The following is a 19,105-nucleotide window of genomic DNA, read 5'->3' as shown; positions in this document are numbered from 1 at the left end:
CCATTGCGGGGCCCAGACTGGTCCCCCCCACTTCCTGCTTGTTCCAGCCTGGCCCTGCTCAACCCTTCTGGAAGCTGAGGAAGCGGAGGTCAAAGGGTTCGGGAGTTGGGCCCCAGACAACTAAGCCGGGGTTGCCTTGCACAGGCTCAGACAGGCTGAGGTCTTGGCAACTCGTATGACCTTTCTGTGCCTGGCTTCTCGTTCATAAAAAAAAAAAAAAAAAAAAAAAAAAAAAAAAAAAAAGAATGATCCTACTATTACCTACCCCCAGGCTGGAGGCAGGATTGAGCTAACGCCTACCCTACCCCTCCCCTAAGTGCTCAGTCAGTAGAAACTGCAGCTTCTGCATTCCTCATCTTCATCGTATTTCTACAGCTGAAAATCGATGAGTTTGAATCTAACGTCAATGAAATAAAGGATCCTTACCCTTCGGCTGACTTCCCAGGTGAGGGTCTTGGGACTGTTGGGGTGTATGCTGGGGAGTTGATTTCTCCCCAGGGGACAAGCTCTTGCGCGTCCCCTCCCTGGATCCTTCCTCGAGTGGATCACGACACAGAGACATCCCTTCTGACCTAGTCCCGCATATGAGCCACTGCAAGCCTGACTCTCTCTACTATACACATGATAGAAAAAACCACACATTCTGTTTTCATTTAATTCAGCTAGTATTTACTGAGTGCCCGTTACGTACTTCAGTGCTGAGGACTCCGTTTTCAAGTTTTCCATTCTGGCCACGCGGAGCAGACCACAGACATCTGTCTGTGGTGTGGGAGACGGACAGGTTGCTCACCCCTCAGTGTCCATCAGGTCTGGGGGCTGGACTGAAACAGGAATAAATAGAACCTTGACTTGCACTGCGGGAAAAATCGAAATGAAAGAGACAAGGGTAGGGCGGCCAGGAGGGTGATACACAGCCACAGAGAAACCGTGAACGTCTTGCAAATGGTGGCTCCCGCAGAGAGCCATTCATCTGTGCCAAGGAGAGAACACCGTGGAGAGAGCGGGCCAGGCTGGGTTCCTGTGAACAAGCCACCTGCAAGAGGCTGGAGCCCCAGAGCTCTGAGGTTCCCTGTTAGCTCCCTCACGGGTCCTGGGAGCACGGGGTCACTGGTGCAACTTCATGGCTCTTTGTGGGATCCGCTGATTAGCATCTGTCTACCTCAGTGACTCAAGTTCCAGGGGGACTTTCTGTGCCCCAAATGGCATAGCGTAGGCCCTCAATAAATAGATTGAATGAACACATGAAACAATTTTGCCTAGTGATGTGTGGGGAGCACGGAGCTGATAGAGACAGGACTAATAATATTTCTTCAAACATCTGCCAGTAATGAATATTTGGCTTTTAAAATAATTCATCTCAAGCTGTTTGATCTAACGACCATAACCTAGCAGATGAGCGTGCCTGGTATGCCGGGGAAGGTGGCTGGCCCAGGAAATGGGAGGTTAAGGAAGGGGTAAGGGTTGGAAAGAAGTGGGGAGGGTAGAGGGTTGAGGGGTTGTGAGGTGGGCAGTTGGAAGGGAGTTCTTACTAAGGAGGTTGACTATGTTTATCCTGCTTCTTTCCAAAAGACAATTTGAAATGCCTTAGGCTTAGGACAAAAGATGCATACAATGAAATGAACAAAATGGGCACAAACAGGGAAAAAAGAAAGCAGATATGCTAACTTTAAGAATGAACAGTTTTTTCCATTAAGCATAAGATGTGTTTTGGGGTCCTTGGCAGCCAGGGCAAGATGGGCAGTGTCACATTAGGACGCTCGTTGTGAGGCAGGAGAAAGGGGGGTGAAGCTGAGAGCCGGTGCAGAGAGCAGAATCGAGTGGAGAGAGCAGAATACAGTGGCTCTTTCCGGGCTTCCCCAAAGGGCCAGGAGGAGTAGCGGTGAGGTGGCTATGGGGTGAGGTCAACAGGAGACTGGGCAGGACCTGGACAGGGAGGGGCACCCCGACTTTGACAACGCCCTCCAGTCTGATCACTGGATCCTCACCACCCCTCTCACCCCAGCTGAGGAGCTCAGGGAGTGTGCTGTCTCGTGAGGCCGTGAGACTTAGCCAATAAACCGAGAGGGTCTGTCTCTTCTTCCTCTACCCCTCCCACCCCAGGATCTGCCTCAGTACTGGCGACTGGCTGAAACTTAAGGATATTGATTTTTTTTTTTTTCCCCATGCTGGCAGTTCCTCTCTGAAATGATTATTTTTAGAATCCTAGCCCAGGAGAGGAACTTAGAGTCTATTTCAATAAGCCTCCTGCTCCTAATCAATTTCACAAATTGGGAAGCTGAAACCCAAGAAGGATAGGGTCTTGCCTAGTCAGCACAGCAAGTTAGGGGCAGAGCCTGGACCACAACTCACGTCTCCTCTGGAGCACAGTCCCCCCTATACTTCTCAACTGCGAGCATTTGAGATGGTGTGAGTCCAGCCCTGAGACAGAAGATGAAACAGCAAGGCTCCTTGACTTTGGTCCTGGCCCCGCTTCTGGAGGGTTCTGGGACCGACAGTTTTCCCTGACCTATTCCCCAAGGGGAAAGGGAGATGCCTGTGCTGGACTCTGCTGACACCCTTGTGGCCTGCACTGGCCTGCTCCCACCCTCACTTGTTTGTGGTTGGGGGTTTGTGGTTGCATTCAGAGCACAGAACCTGGGGAACAGGAAAGTATGTAAAGATGCCTCCAACTTCTCTCTCTCCCCTCCGCACAGGCGATGATGAAGAAGATGAGCCTGAGATCCCTGTGAGCCCCCGACCACGCCCCCTGGCTGAGCTGCAGCTGAAAGAGAAAGCGGTACCCATTCCAGAAGCCAGCTCCTTCTTCATCTTCAGCCCCACCAACAAGTGGGTGGCCCCTCGGCTGCTGTGCAGGGTGCTTGTTGGGGCTCTCAGAAGGGGCTGGTTTCTGCTCTAAAAGGCCCCCCTTCTCCTGATTCTCTGGGCCTACCATAACACTGTGAGAAACTGATGCCCTTATCTTCAGATCTTGTGCCCTGCTTAAAATGCTAGTATCTCAGGGAGAAGGAATGCTGGAAACCTTAGCGGTTACTCACAGCTAAGAGGGTTTATATATTTTGCTTCCTTGTTGAGGGCGATTTTAGACAGGATGGGGGATGAGAACTGGGTGAAGCTATAGTTCTTACTGGCTTCACAGTCTTAAACCTTTAACATATGCACAGACTATAGTCTTCATGGAGTTTCATCTGTCTGCTTCCGGGATGGGATCAGCCTGCCCTGTTCACTTGGTTGGAAACCACAGGGTGGTGGGGGAGTGCTGGGGTGGGTGGGGGCAGGGATTTGGCTGGGGGAGGGAACTGAGGCCACAGAAACAGCAGGAGGGGTGTGGTGGACCAGCCCCAGCATGTCCAGCCAGAGGGCCTTTCAGATGCAGGCTCCAGGGTCTCTCTGCCCTACAGAGGCTGGTGAGGCCTGAATGCCCAAGGGCTCACAGTTCTCCTGGTCCCCTCACTGTCCCTCTACAGGATCCGTGTCCTGTGTCACCGCATTGTCAATGCCACCTGGTTCACCAACTTCATCCTGCTCTTCATCCTGCTCAGCAGTGCCGCCCTGGCCGCCGAGGACCCCATTCGGGCCGAGTCTGTGAGGAATCAGGTGATGGCGGATCCACGCTTTCTACCAGCTCAGCACCCCTCCCCACCTGGCTTCAGCCACCTGCACACCTCCCTGCTGCTCAGAGCTCAGTGTATGCTCTATGTGGCTGCAGGCATCAGAGTCTCTTAAAGTTCAAGTCCCTGGAGGACCAAGATGCCCGAGCTACTCCTTCCGAACAGTATTGCCACAGTACACAGCACAGACAGGCTCTTGGTGCCTAGTTTTAATGATGAGGGGGATGGTGGCAATGGTGGTAGTCGTGGTGGTAGTGGTGAGGGGGATGGTGGTGATGTTGGTGATAGTGATGATGATGATGGGGTGATTGTGGTGGTCATTATGATGGTGATGGTGGTGAAGGTAGTGGTGATGGTGATATTGATGGAGGTAGTGATGGTGGTGGTGGTAATGGTAGTGATGTTAATGGTGATGATGGTGGTGGTGGTAGTGATGATGATAGTGGTGGTGGTGATAATGACAGTGATGATGATGGTGTAATGGTGCTGATGGTAATAGCAGTGATGGTAGTGGTGGTGGACATGATGGTGGTAGTGGTGATGATGGTGATGATGGTGATGGTAGATGGTGATGGTAATGGTCATGATGGTGATGATGCTGGTGATGGTGGTGATAGTAATGGGTATGACAGCAGTGGTGGTAGTGATGAAGATAGTGGTAATAATGGTGATAATAATGCCGATGATGGCAGTGGTGATGATTATGGTGATGATGATGGTGGTAGTAGTGGTGATAGTAATGGTAGTGATGGTAGGGGTGATGGTGACAACCATGATGATAGTAGTGGTGGTGGTGCTGGTGGTGGTGACGATGATGATGGTGATGATGGTGGTGATGGCATTGAAGATAATAATGATATCATTGTTCACTTCTTTTCACTGACTTCTGTCCCCTCTGCTCTGTCACTAGATCCTTGGGTATTTTGACATTGCATTCACCTCGGTCTTCACTGTAGAGATTGTCCTCAAGGTGAGTGAAGGCTGTAGGACAGCCTGGGTCTGTCTACAGAACGGTGTCTATAGGCCAGGACATCAGGCCTGATGTGGCTCTGACTTACATGCAGCACCCACTCAGAGGCTGGGTTGCGGGGATGCGGGAAAAGCAAGAGGAGAGCAGAGAACATCAGGGAAGGACTCACCAGATCCAGGAGAGCAGAGGGGGTTGCTGCACATAAGTTGGGGCAAACAGGTGAGCAGGTGGCCAGGTGGGGATGTGAAGTAGAACCAGCCCACAGGCTGTGTATCTTTCTGCACCTCTCAGTGAGCACAACCCTTCTCTCTGGAGCCCTGGGGGGTTTTCCTGCAGAAGGAAGGCACGGTTAGCCTAAGAATAGACCCAGGGAGCTATGATTTGTTCCTAGAGCTTCGTGACATGTGACTGAAAGACCTCTCTCTGGAGGTCCTCAGAGAAGTGACCTCTGCGCTGGATGGATTTCCGGCAGCTCTGCCCTATCATGGCACTCCCCCTCCTTACTCATAGCACATCACTGCTCTCCCCTTCTTAGGCCGACCCACGATTTCACACCATCACCATCCCTGTGGAAGGTCTGAGAGGCAGAGGGAGGGCCCGTCTATAACTGAGACCCAGCAGCCCCAGCCTTCACTTTCATGAATAAGGAGGGGCGAGGGGAGCTTTGCAGGAGGAATAGCCCAGAGCAGGTTGCAATAAGAATTCAGGACAGTTCCTTATATCAGGGCCTTTGACTACTAAAGGAGTTGAGCAGAGGGACGGTGGCTTCCCTGACATCCCAGAGGGCTTCCTGGAGGTGGTAGCTTAGAGTTAACCCTTGAGGTTGGACAGGACTTCATTAGGGAGAGATAGCAAGGCCAGTCCAGGAGGACAAAACAACAGCACATGCATTGTGAGGAGGTGTTTGGGATGTGCTCAGAGGGGAGGAAGTGGTCCCTTTGGGCTGGGACATAGCCCAGAACAAACAGGAGGGCTGGCTTCAGAAAAGGTGAGTTGAGACGAAGTCACTGTCAATGCCAGGAAAGGCTTCAAGCCCATCAGACTTCAAGCGTGTTTGTGCAAAGGGCCTCGGAGATGATCACAGAGCACAGGGAAGAAGCTGAGGGACCAGCAAGAAAGTGGGGCAACAGGGAGGGGAAGAGTCAGGAGCCTGGTGAAGTTCTTCCTGTCCTCCGTGGCTGTTCAGCCTGACTCAGCAATCCTCAGGGCAGAGCCGACTTCTGAAGAAGCCCTCCGGGGAGGAGGAAGATGAGTTTCCTCCTGTTTTGTCGGGGAGAGCAGGGCCGGAAGGGGGCTTCCGCAGTCTGTGGCCTCAGGGGAAAGGAGACTGAGGTGCCCCGGGGCATGTGAGCAGAGATGAGCTCAGAGAGCAAAGGTAGCGTAGCTGCCTGTGAGAAGTCCTGTTTCCAGAACTGGGAACAGAGGTTGGGGGAACAGCACTGAGGACCCAGCAAGGCGCAGAGTGAAGGATAGAGCCTCTGGCAGCTCTCTGCCTCAGCGAGTGCCTTGCGATCAGACTGAGGTGAATCTTGCCTAGAAAAGCCCTACTTCACGGGGACAGGTGTGTTCCCAAGCCCCGCCCCCACCCAGGATGCTGCCTCTTCCCCGCAGATGACGACCTACGGTGCCTTCCTGCACAAGGGCTCCTTCTGCCGCAACTACTTCAACATCCTGGACCTGCTGGTGGTGGCCGTGTCCCTCATCTCCATGGGACTTGAGTGAGCAATGACGGGGTGACCCCCAAGTGGTCCCCTCCTCAGAGCGGAGCCCCACCCACTGTGTGTTGGTAGACACCAAGCTGCAAGGGGAGGAATTCTTGGGGCCATGGATCGGGGTCCAGGGTCCCCTGGGGTGTCACTAACTGGACCAAAGGGACCATGCTAAGTGGCCAGAGCAGTGTCCTCGAGAGTAGGGGGGGATGCGGAGAGGAGAAGGCAGTCCTCCAGCTACACTGAGGGAACACAGCCCCTAGCTTTGGGTCACCCCCTTACTGTGCCGCACGGCTTGGCACCCGTTAGCAGGAGGTGGTTTTATCCTGGGTTAGAGCGCACACGCTGCTTACGAGAGCGGGGAAAGACTGGAGGGCTTCCAGGCAGAGAGGCGGCAGATGCGGTGGGCTAGCGGCAGGAGGCCGGAGCAGGCGGCCGGCGGTGCCCACTCCTCGACTGCCCGCCCCCAGGTCCAGCGCCATCTCCGTGGTGAAAATCCTGAGGGTGCTGAGGGTGCTCCGACCCCTCCGGGCCATCAACAGAGCCAAAGGGCTGAAGGTAAGAGGGCGTGTGCAGGACCCCAGGAGCAGGAAAGAGGGGCTGCAGGGGCCCGACGCCAGAGACCTCAGCCCAGCCATCGCGGGGACGTGTGTTCTGTCCCCTTTGCCAAACGGGGTGGGGGGCACAGGAAGGATGATTCTGGGCAGCCCTGCGTCCCCCGTGGACGTCTCCCTCCCTCCTGCTAGCGGTGAGGCAGCAAGGGATGGTGAGGATGGGTCAGGGCCGACCAGCTCTCCCTCCCCAGCACGTGGTGCAGTGCGTGTTTGTGGCCATCCGCACCATCGGGAATATCGTCCTGGTCACCACGCTCCTGCAGTTCATGTTCGCCTGCATCGGCGTCCAGCTCTTCAAGGTGAGCCCCGCCCGCCTGGGCAGTCTGCCTCCTCTCCCTAGCTCCCGGGCCAGCTGTCAGGCCAAGGCTGGAGCTGGTCCGTTCCCTGCCTCTAAGCCCAGGGAGCCCCAAAGTGTGCAAACGATGTCCTTGGGTGCGCTGGGTTGTGAGGTTCAGCCGTCTGGAGTCTGGATGTGGTTTCCTGATGCCCCTCCCTGGCCCCTTTGGCTCTGCTGGCCGCCGTGGTCGTGGCACCTGCTGTCTTCCTGGCTCTCCGTGGCTTCTCCTTAAGGATAGAGGTCCCTCCCCCTCCTGCTGGCCCTGTGAGCACCGCCCCCACCTCTCCCATCCAGCCAGGCTTGTCTAAACATGCTCCCCAGCCCACCCCGCCCACTCTACTTGCTTCAGTGCGCTGCATCCCATGCTCCCCCCCGGAATGTCTGGCATCATTCACATCTACCAGGAGCCTCTAAGGGAGGGAGGCCATCATTCTAGTCCGGGAGCTGCCTCATTCTGTTCTCACCTTCCTGGGAGGACACAGCTCTGCAGTTCCTCTCTAGAAATTACCCGGCAAGGTGTCCTCTCCCACCCAGCTGATTTCTGAATGCCTCTGCCCATCACACAGAAATCGGCATCGAAGTGTATCCCCCAACACCCTTGACACTGCCTCTCACGACCCAATCTGTTCCTGACACCAGGTGTGACAATCACGGTGACATCACTGCAGTCAGACTTAGGCAATGGTGTCATCTTACAGCCATTCGTTCATTCAACATTTATAGAGCATTTTCTCTGGGCCAGGGCCTCTGCTAAGGCAGAGGAGAAGGGGTCATGAAGCAAACCCAAGTCTCTCCCAGTGGGCAGGGAGCAGGCTTTGGGGAGAGCAGTCTGGGTGGGGAGCAGCAGTCCAGATGATGTGAAGGAAGTTGGGTCCTGTTGGTTACTGTCCTGGGTGGTGGCGGTGGAGACCACATAGAGATTGTGATAGCTTAGCCTCAAAGCAGTGCTCACTGTGATCTGCATGGGACCTTCTCCTGGCACCAGAGGAGGGCTGCCCCGTTCCCTCTCCCCTTGCCCCCTCTGCTGCCAGGCCAGGGGCCCTGGGGCCTCCTGAGGGCAGAGTCTGTATCTGAGTCATCCCTGACTCTGGCACCTAGCCTGGGTCTGGAGTGTGGTTGGCCCACACAACATGCTGTTTGCAAGAATGAATGAGCAACCCCTTCCTTTGGCTCCTGTGTCCCTTCCAAGCAAGAACAGCTGTCCCACAACCCCAAACTCTCCTGTGCTTTAGTCTTTTAGCAAAGGGCTGCCCATTCTGGGTGGCTCAGCCAGTTAAGCGGCTGCCTTCAGCTCAGGTCATGATCCCAGGGTCCTGGGATCAAGCCCCACATTGGGCTTCCTGCTTGGCAGAGAGCCTGCCTCTCCCTCTCCCTCTGCCTGCTGCTCTGCCTACTTGTGCTCTCTACCTCTCTGGCAAAGTTACAAAAAAAGAAAATTAAAAAAAAAAAAAAAAAAAGACTGCCCGTTGCGATAATGGTCAGACATCAGTGACAAGTGGCATTTTACCTCTCGTTTTACACAGTGGACACTTGTGCATGCATTCTACATTACATCAAGAGTTTGCTTTTTGTATTAAATTGAGTGTTTGGTTTCAAGTCCCCACAAAACTGCCCAGTGGCAGCTGTGTCCTCTCCCGTTCTCCCCCGATGTCACCCGCCTCCCCGGCGCCCCTCTGCTCTGGCAACTGGAAAAGGGGGTGTGTCTGGAACAGCAAACACCTGCAGTGGGCAGGACAGCTGTGCCTTCGACTAGCCCCGTATCCTGGACTGAAGCAGTTCCCTCTGGGGGCCTTTGAGGGAACCCAACCAGATTCCGTAGATTTCAAACTTAATTTAGCCACATGAAGACCTAGCAATCAACTTCTTTTCTCCAAACAAACTCTTCCGTGGGTACCCAGTCTGTGATGTAGATAAAAAACAAAACAAAACAAAACAAAAAAACCGATCTGCCTGAAATCAGTCTGGGAGGCACAGTGCTGGGACCTGTTCAGGCCCTCAGGATCCCATGCTGGGATCCCTGCTTCACTTTGAGACAATGTGTACCTTCACGGCCCCGCTGGGCTCCATTCCTGTGGCTTTTATTCCCACGGCAGCCCTGTGGCCAGCCCACCTGCAGGAGAAGGAAAGTAGGAGGTGGGGCAATACTTCTTTTTGATCTGTAATGGGGAGACCCAAGAGGGTGTCCTACAGCGGTAGATTGAAGGGGGCTGCCTGAGGGAGGAGCCGGGCCAAGCGTGTTTGTATTTCCTTCTGCTCAGGCCCAGCCTGGGGCTTGCAGCCAAGGCTCCTGCTAAGGACCCGGCTTCTCAGCCTTGGCAGCCTCAGGCCTGGTGGGGAAGCCCACAGGGTAGCTGAGGGAATGGATGTTGGGGAAGGAGAAAGACCCTTCTGGGGTCCCGCCCCCTCTTTAAGGAACAGACAGGCTCCTCCTTCCCCATGCCCTGCCTTTCCCTCTCACTCCCACGATTTACCTCCATTGCCCACTGAATGCTGTTTCTGTGACAACGTGTGTCTCTCTCTCCCTCCTTCCTCCTCGGGGACACAGGGGAAGTTCTTCAGCTGCAATGACTTATCCAAGATGACAGAGAAGGAGTGCAGGTGGGCGGAGCGCTGCTGGCTGAGGACACACGGTGGGACGGCCACTGGACAGGGGACCTTGTGTGAGAGGGACCTGGGGAACCCGAGCCCCTAGGTCCAGTAGGAATGTTCTAAAGTACCTTTCCTTGGGTAGCTGCAGGGAGGGAGGACCCAGCAGTGTCTCCTTTGGTCCCTGGTCTGGGACTTTTTTCTCTGGCGTGCTCACTGCCCAGGGCCCAGAGGATTCGCGTGGGAAGGAGGAAGCCAGGCCTTGCCCAGGGGAGTAACTGAGCCTCCCCCCCCCCCACCAGAGGCTATTACTACGTGTACAAGGACGGAGACCCCACGCAGATGGAGCTGCGCCCACGCCAGTGGGTACACAGTGATTTCCACTTTGACAACGTGCTCTCGGCCATGATGTCACTCTTCACAGTCTCCACCTTTGAGGGATGGCCTCAGTGAGTGAGGGTTGGGGCCTGGGTCCCACACGGGCACGGTGGGGGCAGGGCTGGGGAGCCATCTCGGCCTGCTGCAGCCCTCGCTGCTCTGTGTCAGGCCCGTGGTAAACGCTCAACAGACCCACCAGCTTGGAGGGTTTGACTGGCCCTCCGAAGATGGGGATGCTGACAAAGTGTCCCTAGTCCCCCAGCAGGTATGGGCTTCTCAGCCCGCATGGGGGGCCCTAGTGATTGATGTGGGTAGATGAGCCATCCCACGGAAAAACGGGCCCTTTCCAGGACCTGCTCCAGAATTTTCTGGCATGGTTGCTTTTCTGTCGCTTGATGGTTCAGAAAGCTCCCTTGGCGCCCCATGGCTAGTGGGATAAAACCCACCCTTCCTGGCATAACCCTCTGCCTCATCGCCCCAGGCCAGCCCAGGCTTTTCTCTGCCCTTCCCAAGGCTACTTTACCAGGCCATAGACTCATACAAGGAGGACACGGGCCCCATCTACAACAACAGAGTGGAGATGGCCATCTTCTTCATCATCTACATCATCCTCATTGCCTTCTTCATGATGAACATCTTTGTGGGCTTCGTCATTGTCACCTTCCAGGAGCAGGGAGAGACGGAGTACAAGAACTGTGAGCTGGACAAGAACCAGGTGCCTGGGCTGAGGTGGGGAGCAGAGCCCCAGCCGGCCTTCTGCCGGCCTGAGCCCTAGGCTTTGGCCAGTGAAAGTCCCAGGGCTAAGGATGACCCTAGAATTTCCATTTCATGCCCAGACCCAGCCTCCACGCACTCTACCCCATCTCTGACCCATTCCCTAACATGAAGCAACACGAGTTGGTGGTGTGGGAGTCTGCTCATGGAACCCTAACTGTGCCCAGAGGAGACCCTTCAGAACCCTGGCTGGGACGAGAGCCATGTTTGAAATAGGCTGGGGAAGTGCAGGGGGAGCCCACGGGCCCACTGGACCCCTTCCCCTCAACAGGCCTGCAGAGCCCATCCGCCATGAGCTCCTGGCCTCAGCGGCTCCTGGCTGACCAGAAGGCAGGGTGCCCTCGAGCCCACGCATGAGAGCGTGAGAACAAGGCGGGGGGGCTCCTCGCTCACCTGCCCTGTGGCGTTGTATCCCAGCGCCAGTGTGTGCAGTACGCCCTGAAGGCCCGCCCACTGAGGTGCTATATCCCCAAGAACCCGTACCAGTATCAGGTGTGGTATGTCGTCACCTCGTCCTACTTCGAGTATCTGATGTTTGCCCTCATCATGCTCAACACCATCTGCCTGGGCATGCAGGTAAGGGTCCCCTAGGAGACACCTGTCCCCCTGAGGGACAGGTGGCAGGGCAGGGCATGTGGGGAGGGCAGGGTTCCTGGCTCCTGCCCCAGCCCCGTACTTTTCCCGGCACCTGCTAGGTACTGGGCATGGTGCGGTGAGGTACCAAGGGGGACAGAGGAGTGCCTTGGGCCCAGGCCTTGTTGCCGGGCACCCACCGGTTTATTAAGAGGAATTCACACATATAAATAGCTACAGAGTCAGTCAACAGGAGATGGCTCAGCAGAAGCACAAGGCTGCGTAGGAAGGAGAAAGCGCCTTCTCGGTTTATGTTCCGCTGTTGCAAATGTGGCTGATGGAGTTGGTTGGAATTTTGGCTCCAGTCTCGAGAAAAATGGCTTTAATATTCACAGAACAGGTGTCTCTTGGGAGTTGAGCATACTTTATAGACACTCTCCTAATCAGCAGCATCGTTAGCAAACCTTAAAGAAGCCTCAGCTCCCGTCAGGCCTGTATAAATAGAATGGTGCCGCCAGGCAGCCCGAGACACCCGCAGCCGCAGGACCCCGCGTGGCCGGGTGATGAGGACATGGAAGAGGAGTCACGGGGCCGGCAGGCCCAGGTCCTACTGAGGGCTGTGAGCAGTGGCTCAAGTTTGAGTCTGAACTGGGCCCAGACTTAGGCTGTCCTGCAAGACCAGGCAGGGCAGGGGACGGCAGATCCTTCTGAACTAACTACCTGGCAAGGTTTTGTTGGAAAAGTGGGATTTCGTCAACTTTCCAAAAAGAGTAAGAGATTCCCAGCAAATGTTATAAGGAAATAGATTGAAGGAGGATCACAGGGGTGGAGCAAGGGGGCTAAGTTTCCTGCTTCAATCATCTCGCCGTCACGGGGTGGGGGGCTGGGGGGGCAGCGTGAATACAGTCCACCTGGTGAGCTCGGTGGCCCACCAGTACACCTGTGGCTGCTGATCATACCAGTGCTAGAGACAGCGAGCTTCTCTCCTGGTCCTGTGCTCCAGGGACTAGGTGGGACTTGTCCCCGAGTCCTGCTGGGGGGCCTCCCCTCCCGGTCATCCCGTAACTGATCTGGAAGTGAGCTCTGGCCTTGGAGCCCAGAGGTGGACCAGCAGGACCCTCACCTTCTCCTTTCACCATCTCTGTGGGATCCATCAGACTTGGTGGAGTTCAGGGGGTAGCAAAACAGGCACCCAGTCTTCTGAGATTTAAAAGAAAATGGGCAGGAAACCCAACGAAGAGGACTGGGGTGGTCTGGGAAGAGCACAGAGCTCTGGGATGCCCCCTGCAGGGCAGGGAAGCCGGGCCCTCCCAGCCCCCTCTCCTGTGCCTCTCCATAGCACTACAACCAGTCGGAGGAGATGAACCACATCTCAGACATCCTCAATGTGGCCTTCACCATCATCTTCACCCTGGAGATGGTCCTCAAGCTCATGGCGTTCAAGGCCAGGGTGAGTGCGGGGATACAGGGGTCAGGTGGAGCCTGGAGGGAAGGGGACCTTCTCATGGAGCACCGCCACACTGGTCTCGTTCTACTGAAGGGCCCCCTCGTCTAGCACTTCTGCTCCTACCCTGCTCACTCTTCAGCCCATTTCCTCCTTCGGACACAGGGCACGCGAGATAGTCAGGCTGCCGGAACTGGTGATGGCCATAAGTGTTGGCTGCCTCTTCCCAGCGCCCTTTGTTGAGGGTTTCTTATGTTCCCTGCCTCCCCTTAAGCTTCTGAAGAGGAAGCCCAGGGCTGGGGGAGTATTTTGCTGTGTCTTTGGTTCCCCAGTCCACTCCCACCGTGCCCAGCTCTGCCCGGCCACCCCCTACCGCACCTGCAGTTCTGCACTATGGAGCCCCAGACAGGACTTCGATCTGGGGCAGATGAAAAAGAGTCCCCCATCCAGACCAGGAACCCAGATTCTGAGTTCTCAAGCATTCTCTCTCTCTCCCCTCCAACCGTGTTGTGCTCTGGAGGAGGAGAAATACAGAGCCAGAGGGAGAAGGAGTAGTGGGTTGTGTGGTCACACAGGAGCCTTAGTGAAAAGTAGAGCCTGGGGCGCCTGGGTGGCTCAGTGGGTTAAGCCGCTGCCTTCGGCTCAGGTCATGATCTCAGGGTCCTGGGATCGAGTCCCGCATCGGGCTCTCTGCTCAGTGGGGAGCCTGCTTCCCTCTCTCTCTCTCTCTGCCTGCCTCTCCATCTACTTATGATTTCTCTCTGTCAAATAAATAAATAAAATCTTAAAAAAAAAAAAAAAGAAAGAAAGTAGAGCCATGGGCACCCCACCTTGGCCTGGCTTGGCCGTTCTGCATTACCTTGGCTGGGGGCCACCACCGCGTGCTGGCCACCCAAACTCCTTCCCACTAAAGCTCACCCTCGGATTCTCCCATGCTGTCCTTCCCAGGGCTATTTTGGTGACCCCTGGAATGTGTTTGACTTCTTGATTGTCATCGGCAGCATCATCGACGTCATCCTCAGTGAAATCGACGTGAGTATCGGGCACACAGAGCCATCACTGGGGTGGGGTGTGAGCACTTGTTCGCTCCCCGGAAATGTGTGGGGTACCCAGTGTGTGTGTGTGTAGCATGGCACCCAGGGGATTTACAAAGATGGAAATGCTGGGAGACACAAGCCCACAGGGCGGACAGGTAACTCAGATTCCAGACAGACATAATCTATGTGTCAGGCTGCCCAGGGCTAGAGCTGTTGTGGATGGGAAAGGTGGAGTGGTCAGGGAAGGCTTCATGGAGGTGGCGCAAACTGAAGTGGGTCCTGAGGAAAGGGGAGCTCGTGATTGGAGGCGGAGGGACAAGCAAGCCACACAGGCAGGCTGCAGTAGGAGAGACCCGGAGAAGGAAATGATAGAAGATTCAGGGCACTGAGGTCTGGTTTAGCAGATCACGTGAGCATGTGGAGGCGGCCCGGTGGGGGTGAGGGGTACGGCAAGAAAGGGAAGGGGGGTGAGGAAGGCCTTGAATTTTACATAGCAGGGAAGTCACAGGAGGTTTCTAAAGAGAGCAGTAGAAGGATTAAAGCTGTTCTTCTAGAAAGTTGATCTGGAGGCGAGGGGTGAGAGGTGAGAATGACTAAAATGAGCCCAGTTAGGGAGGAGGTCATTTCTTTACTTAGTACAAAATGCTCGTTGAGTCCTTCCCGCCGGAGCTAGGGATACAGCAGGGAATAGGAGCACGGGGGCCAGCGGACAGTAAACCTCCAGCAGGGCAGGTAGGCCCAGTGGGTATTACAAAGACAGATAAAGCAAGATGAAAGCTTAGAAGGGAAGGGAGGGAAGGGTTGGTGTCAGGGTACCTGACACCAGGTGAGTGACAACCCGAGTAAAAGGAGGGAGCCATGCGGGTGTTGGGAGAGTTGGGACAGAAAAACGGTGAGTGCAAAGGCTCTGAGTTGGAGGGATAGTAGGAGGCCCTCGTGGTTGGAATGAAGGACGGTGGAAATGAGGTCAGAGACAGAGGGCCAAGGGCCAGATCACTTAGTCCCTTGAAGGCCATGGTTACAATCTTGCTTTTTATTCTGAGAGAGGTGAGAGCTGCTTGGAGGGCTTAAACCTGGTCTGACTTTAGTTCTAAAAGGATCCCCTTAGCAGCTGTGTTGAGAGCAAGCTGTGGGGGACACGGGGCCGGCCGAGGGAGGGCAGTCAGGAGGCTGCCGTGATTACCACGAGAGCTGATGGTGGCGAGGAGGGTGGCTGTGGATGTAGCAAGAATTAGACACATCTAATCTGTTCGCGAGAGTGAGCTGACCGAATTTGCACATGGCCTTGATTTAGAGGAAGAGAGAAAAAACAAAGTGAAGGTGACTACAAAGATTTTTGTCCAAGGAACTGAGCTTCCGTTTACGAGATATGGAAGCTGCTAGAAAAGTGGGCGGGTGTGGGGTAGAAACCAAGATTTCTGTTGTAGACGTGGTAATCTAGGGTGCTCACGAGGCACCTGGATGGAGACACCAAGTATGCTGGGATGTATGAGTCTGGATGGAGCTCCGAATTTAGGGCGGGGGGGGCATCTAAATTTGAAGATGGTATTTAAATTTGTGGGGGAGGGACGACAACTGCTGAGAAGAGAGCAGGTATCTAGAGAGAAGGGGTCTGAAGGCTGAGCCCAGGAATGCTCCCACGTTTAGTGCCTGGAGAGACCAGGAGGAACCAGAGAACAGATGGAGGAAGGCTTGGCCCCTGAGCCGGGGGAACCAGAAGACAGTGGTGTCCTGAGACACCACCTGGAGAACAAAACAGTTGAAAAAGATGGGAGCTGAGTGTTGACTTGACTTTGGCAATGAGGAGATCAGCAGGGACCTTGGCAGGAACAGTTTCATTGGAACTATGGGGAAGAATCCCCGCTTACAGCGGACCAGAGAGGCAGAACACAGAATGCAAGGAGGGGTAATTCCTTTCAGGTGTTTTACTGCAGAGAGAAGCAGGGTAGAGGCTGGGAGGAGAAGGTGGAGCCTAGGAGGGTTTCCTTGAACGTGGGAGAAATGACAGCCTAGCCTCAGGCTCTGCAAACTATAGGAGCAAAGACTATGAATAAATGAAAGGGCTTAAGACCCAGTGTCCCAGGGGAGAAGCTGGATTTAAGAAAGCTCCAGTATATCCCTGTTAGCAAGAGGGGACAGAAAGCAAATGGGCATGAAGCCATGAGAGTCAGGGCTCAGAGCAGGAGAGGAACAGAAAAGCTCCGAGGCAACAGGATTTGGTGACTTGGGGCCTCAGGAAGGAAGGAGTCCAGAGAGACTCAGCACCGCCCGAAAAGAAAGACCTGGGGGGACGCACTCACCATGATTCTGTTCTGGGGCTGTGGGCTTGGGTGCCGGGTGCCCAAGTGGAAATGGGTAGCGAGTCGTTGGAAACGCGGGCGAGGAACCGAGGGTCACTCTGTATCCGGGGGAGTAGCAGCTCCATCGACACGAGCTGGACCCTGATGCGCAGAGGTGACGGTCGAAGCCTCGGGTGGGACAAGCCGGCTGCAAAGGAGTTGAGATCCCGCAGAGTTGGAGCCAGCAGAGCCACTCGGTTTGCGATGAGGAAGTTGTCTGTTGAGCAGGGTAGACTGTGGGCTTGAGCCAACGATAAGCAGGGAGCAGTGACCAGAAAGTGAGAAAAAATGTCCAAGCGTACAGGAAACAGTCTGGAGCTTGCAAGGAGTTCAGTAGAGGTAGTAGCTGGAAAGTGGTGGGTGCTGAGTTTAGGGCAAGGGAGACTACAGGCGGAGCCGGCGCACGGGAGAAATTCACAGCAGGAGTAGAGACTGCTGAGGAAGGGATTATTTTCAGAGGTGACAGCCAAGGACACGAGTCAGACCACAGGAAGAGGAAGAGTGTAAGCAGAGGTCATGAGAATTGTGAAGGATGCAAGGGAGCCGGGGCATGGGGAGGAGGGAAGAGGGCGTTCATCGTGGGCAGCCACGGGAGTGTCCGAGGCAGTAGGCAGAAACTTCCACTGGGAGGGAGGACAGGACATTGGGCATGAGGGTGAGAACTGACTCTTGAGGACTAGCCGATGTGATGAGTCCACCTGCAGGAAAAATTACGGTGCTGGGGTGGGCCTCGTGAGCTCAGATGCACCCTGGAGTCAGGCTCTGCTCGGTGCCCCGGGAGATTGGGAAAAGGGACCGGACCCCAGGTGTGGTCTGGAGGGCTGGCACGTTGGGTGGAGCGTCTCAGTGCAAGCAAGGGGGTTGTTGAAATGGCAAAACAAGGGTCCAGGCTGAGCGGAGAGGCGTATGGCCCCAGGAGCTGGACCAGCAGGAGTAGGGGGAGGGGATGCAGGGTGGAGTGAGAAAGAACATGGGGGCGGGCCGGAGGCTTCAGCCAGAGAGATCCATGTCTGAGATCTTCAAAGTCGAGAACTCTCTAGGCTGGCCTCTCTGTCGATTTGAAGCTGGGGATGGCGTGGCGGTGGTGGCGGGGGGTCACTGCAGGGTGGAAGAGGGGAACAGGGGACAGGGAAGAGAGGCTGAAATCAAGAGACAACTGTCCTCTGGGCAGAGTGTCTACCGAGCTGTATCACGGGAGGGGCATAGAGAAGAGCCTTCTGAGCCCCCTAACCATGGCCATGCTGGGCTTCTGTTCAGGGGCTGCTGTGGACTAGCCCCAAAGCCAGAGGCCTCCCTCATGTGCAGGGCTTCCTCCTGAACTTCCCGCTGCCCGTCGATCAGCCCTTTAGACTCTGCCAGCCCAGGAGTGAATTCTATGCTGGGTAGAGAGAATTCTCTACCCAGAGAGAATTCTATGCTGGCCCTAGAGACACCTCGGAGGTAGGCAGCTGAGGAAAAGTCTGGAGCCTGTGAGGAAGGAGTTCTCAGCCTGAGATTCCTTGAGGCCCAGCCCGGGCAGGCAGCACCTTCTGGAGGCTTGGCTGCCTCGCAGACTGTCTGGGGGAGGGCTTGGCCTGGGAATCCTGTTCACCCCCATATACTGAAAGACAATGACAGAATTCTGTCTGCTCAGATCCCAAGAGGGTGGGGGCAGACGAAGGGCAGGTTGGGTCCTGGGCAAAACTGGTGTGCACGTGTACATGTGTGGGTGTGTGGGTGTTGTATATTTCCATCTATGTTCAGTTTCCACTGGGGAACAACACCCCAAAGGCCCCAGGGTTTGAAAGCCAAGTTAGAAGAGAGAACTCTAAAGAGCTAAAATAAACAGCCCCAAATAAAAGTAATTACTTCTGGAGGTTTGGGGTCTATGTAGAGGAAGCCTGGATAAGTCAAGAGAATTCTTCGGTGGCAGAGGACCCAGAGGGTGTCGGTCATTATTTGATTTTTAGGAGCAGAGTTACCAAGAATGAATGTTTTCTTGGAGTCACGTTAAGGCTTTACATTTAGTATATGTGCTGCCGAAGTGAGCACAAGGCTTTACATTTAAATATCGATTTCTATTCCTGACATACAAACCAGGGAGCGGACCAGGACAACACTGTCTGTTAGAACTTTTGGCAATGATAGAAATCTTCTGCCCCATGTGTTACAGTTGCTGCTCTAGGCACTCGTGTCTATTGGTCACCTGAAATGTGGCTGGTGCAAATGAGGAAATAAATTTCTCACTTGATTTAATCGTCACTGTAGCTCAGAGAGCTGCATGGGCCTGGAAGCTCCCATAAGGGCCGCACAGGTCTGGAACACTGGTGGTCATCCTTAGCTGCGTATTAAAATCCCCTGGGATGCACTGAAACGTCTGAAGCCAGGCCCACCCCCTAGAAGCTGACTTCCTTGGCCTGTGTGGGGAACCCAGGGAAGGAATCTATTCAGTTCTCCATGGGATCCAATATGGCGGCAGGCTTGAGAACCAGTGGCCCAGGGGAAAGGGAATGTTGCCTGGCAGGGAAACCGGTGTACTGGGAACCAGTTCACCCACAAATAATGGGAAGACTCAACAATGACTCCCCCTGTGCCGTGACTCCAGGACAAGGGTTTCTCGTGCAAGGTGGCCTAAGAGAGATGCTGAACACATAGGAAAAACTTAAGAACGTGGCCGCTGGGGTGGAAGCCTTGGTTGTGCTCATGGGCCGGGGGCAGAGAGACGTCTGCTGTGGGCGGCTCAGACCCCCCCCCCCC

The 19,105-nt window shown here is 55.0% G+C and overlaps 1 protein-coding gene across 1 annotated transcript in view; it reads left to right on the top strand.

Moving 5' to 3' along the window:
• CACNA1S (calcium voltage-gated channel subunit alpha1 S) overlaps window positions 1-19,105 on the top strand; it is a 67,093-nt gene that overhangs the window by 35,780 nt on the left and 12,208 nt on the right. Inside the window, exons 16-30 of the mRNA XM_059414074.1 lie at window positions 376-445; window positions 2,694-2,826; window positions 3,465-3,594; window positions 4,519-4,578; window positions 6,190-6,296; window positions 6,758-6,845; window positions 7,093-7,200; window positions 9,784-9,836; window positions 10,127-10,273; window positions 10,716-10,917; window positions 11,394-11,552; window positions 12,889-12,999; window positions 13,942-14,025; window positions 16,696-16,702; window positions 18,211-18,232. Of these exons, the coding sequence (XP_059270057.1) occupies window positions 376-445; window positions 2,694-2,826; window positions 3,465-3,594; window positions 4,519-4,578; window positions 6,190-6,296; window positions 6,758-6,845; window positions 7,093-7,200; window positions 9,784-9,836; window positions 10,127-10,273; window positions 10,716-10,917; window positions 11,394-11,552; window positions 12,889-12,999; window positions 13,942-14,025; window positions 16,696-16,702; window positions 18,211-18,232 (1,481 nt within the window). The remainder of the gene's footprint in view (window positions 1-375; window positions 446-2,693; window positions 2,827-3,464; window positions 3,595-4,518; window positions 4,579-6,189; window positions 6,297-6,757; window positions 6,846-7,092; window positions 7,201-9,783; window positions 9,837-10,126; window positions 10,274-10,715; window positions 10,918-11,393; window positions 11,553-12,888; window positions 13,000-13,941; window positions 14,026-16,695; window positions 16,703-18,210; window positions 18,233-19,105) is intronic.

This window comes from Mustela nigripes, chromosome 10 (genome assembly GCF_022355385.1).
Source record: "Mustela nigripes isolate SB6536 chromosome 10, MUSNIG.SB6536, whole genome shotgun sequence".
In the NCBI taxonomy this organism is placed as follows: Eukaryota; Metazoa; Chordata; class Mammalia; order Carnivora; family Mustelidae; genus Mustela; species Mustela nigripes.
The sequence above is the reverse complement of the archived record's forward strand: the minus strand, read 5'-3'. Positions and strand labels throughout refer to the sequence as shown.